The following is a 1,430-nucleotide window of genomic DNA, read 5'->3' as shown; positions in this document are numbered from 1 at the left end:
TTCCCACCCCCCCCGTCCACCCCAGGGCTTACCTGTATCCGCTTTCGATGGTGTCCATGGCCCTCGCGCTGGCTGTGGCCCTCAGGGTCTTGCTGGACAAGCCCACCACAGTGGGGGGGAGTTTGCACTTGAAGTCGGCACAAGTCCACTCCTCCTCCTCATTCAAGGTGGGGAGGTAGCCACACACAAGCCTGAGGCTGCCCAGGCCCCCCTGACTCAGGTAAGCTGGGTTCTCGCCCCCGCTCCCCACATACTGGAGGCATATGTCCGACGTCAGAAACGTCTGGTAGGCGTTCTCCTCCATCACGGCCTGGACCTCGGTCTGGGCCTGGTCGAACATTACTGAGTCAATCTGCTGCTTCTTGATGCTGTCCCGAATGTACGTCTTGGTGGCAGGTTTCAGCTGCTTGGAGACGATGCTGTTGTTCTCGATGTACCTTTTGTAGATCGCTTTGGCTACTCGTAAAGTTTTGGCATCCTTCAGGTTCATCTGCCGGAATCCATTGCAGGCGAACCAGAAGTCTAAAGTATCCACGCATTTCTCCCGCTCCAGGAAAGTCCGGAAGAGATAAGCACCGTCCTGATCGCCCAGCAAGGAGTGCAGAGACTTGGTCCACCTGGTCAGCGGGGAATCCGGGGACGCCCGGCCCTCCGGCTCCCCCAGCCCGCCCTCGTTCCGCCGGGCGCTGGGGGAGACGGGCGAGGCCTTGGCGGCCGGGCCCTTTCCCACGCCCGGCTGGCACGGTGGGGTCTCCCCTTCTTCCCCGGGCACTGGGGGCCGCGGGGCATCCTCGCGGAAGCTGCTGCTGGGGTCTGGGAGCCGAGGCACCAGCACAGCACTGCTCATGGCGAGTGCCTTCTTCTCGCTGAGTTTAGGAATTTTTTTCTTCTTCCAGTTCCTCCCAGCAATCAGCGTGGTCTCTCTTTCTCTCTCAAGTCAGCAGGGACTCATCTGAGCCTCCTTTCTGGGAAGAAAAGGAAGGGGGTGGGGGAGGCAGAGAGAAAAGGGTATTGATATAATCAAAACCAGATCTACCCAACATCAAAGCAAGAAAGTAAACAGGCTTTTCAACTCCTCAAATTCAAATCAAGCAACCCAGCTATCTGCGAGGTGCTCATCTAAAGTATCAGACGCTGCTTTTTCAAAGGCGAAATCTGAGCTCCCCGCTTGGGGGCGGGGGTGGGGGGGCGGGGCGGGGAAGGGGCGCGGGGAGGGTGGGAGGTGGGGCAGAGGGCCCGGGAGGTGGAAGACACCGGCTTCCAAAACCCCACCCGGCCCCGGCGCGCGCAGGGCAGCCCGGCGCGCCCCTCCCCTCGCCGAGACAGCACCCACTCCACAGACGCGCGCCCCGAGCCGCCGGGCGGTGCGCAGGTGAAACCAATTTCGGTCAATTTCCCCACGCGGCTCTCAGCACAGATACTCGAGCTCC

The 1,430-nt window shown here is 61.0% G+C and overlaps 1 protein-coding gene across 1 annotated transcript in view; it reads right to left on the bottom strand.

The window, feature by feature from the left end:
• The window catches only part of AXIN2 (axin 2), a 26,849-nt gene extending 25,686 nt beyond the window's left edge, over positions 1-1,163 (bottom strand). The window contains 1 exon segment of the mRNA XM_010856058.1: positions 33-1,163. Coding sequence (XP_010854360.1) covers positions 33-847 — 815 coding nt within the window. The 5' untranslated portion in view covers positions 848-1,163.
• Between the last annotated feature and the right edge of the window lie 267 nt (positions 1,164-1,430).

Source organism: Bison bison, unplaced genomic scaffold, assembly GCF_000754665.1.
Source record: "Bison bison bison isolate TAMUID 2011002044 unplaced genomic scaffold, Bison_UMD1.0 scf7180017864371, whole genome shotgun sequence".
Classification (NCBI taxonomy): domain Eukaryota; kingdom Metazoa; phylum Chordata; class Mammalia; order Artiodactyla; family Bovidae; genus Bison; species Bison bison.
This window is presented reverse-complemented; position numbering and strand designations above follow the sequence as displayed.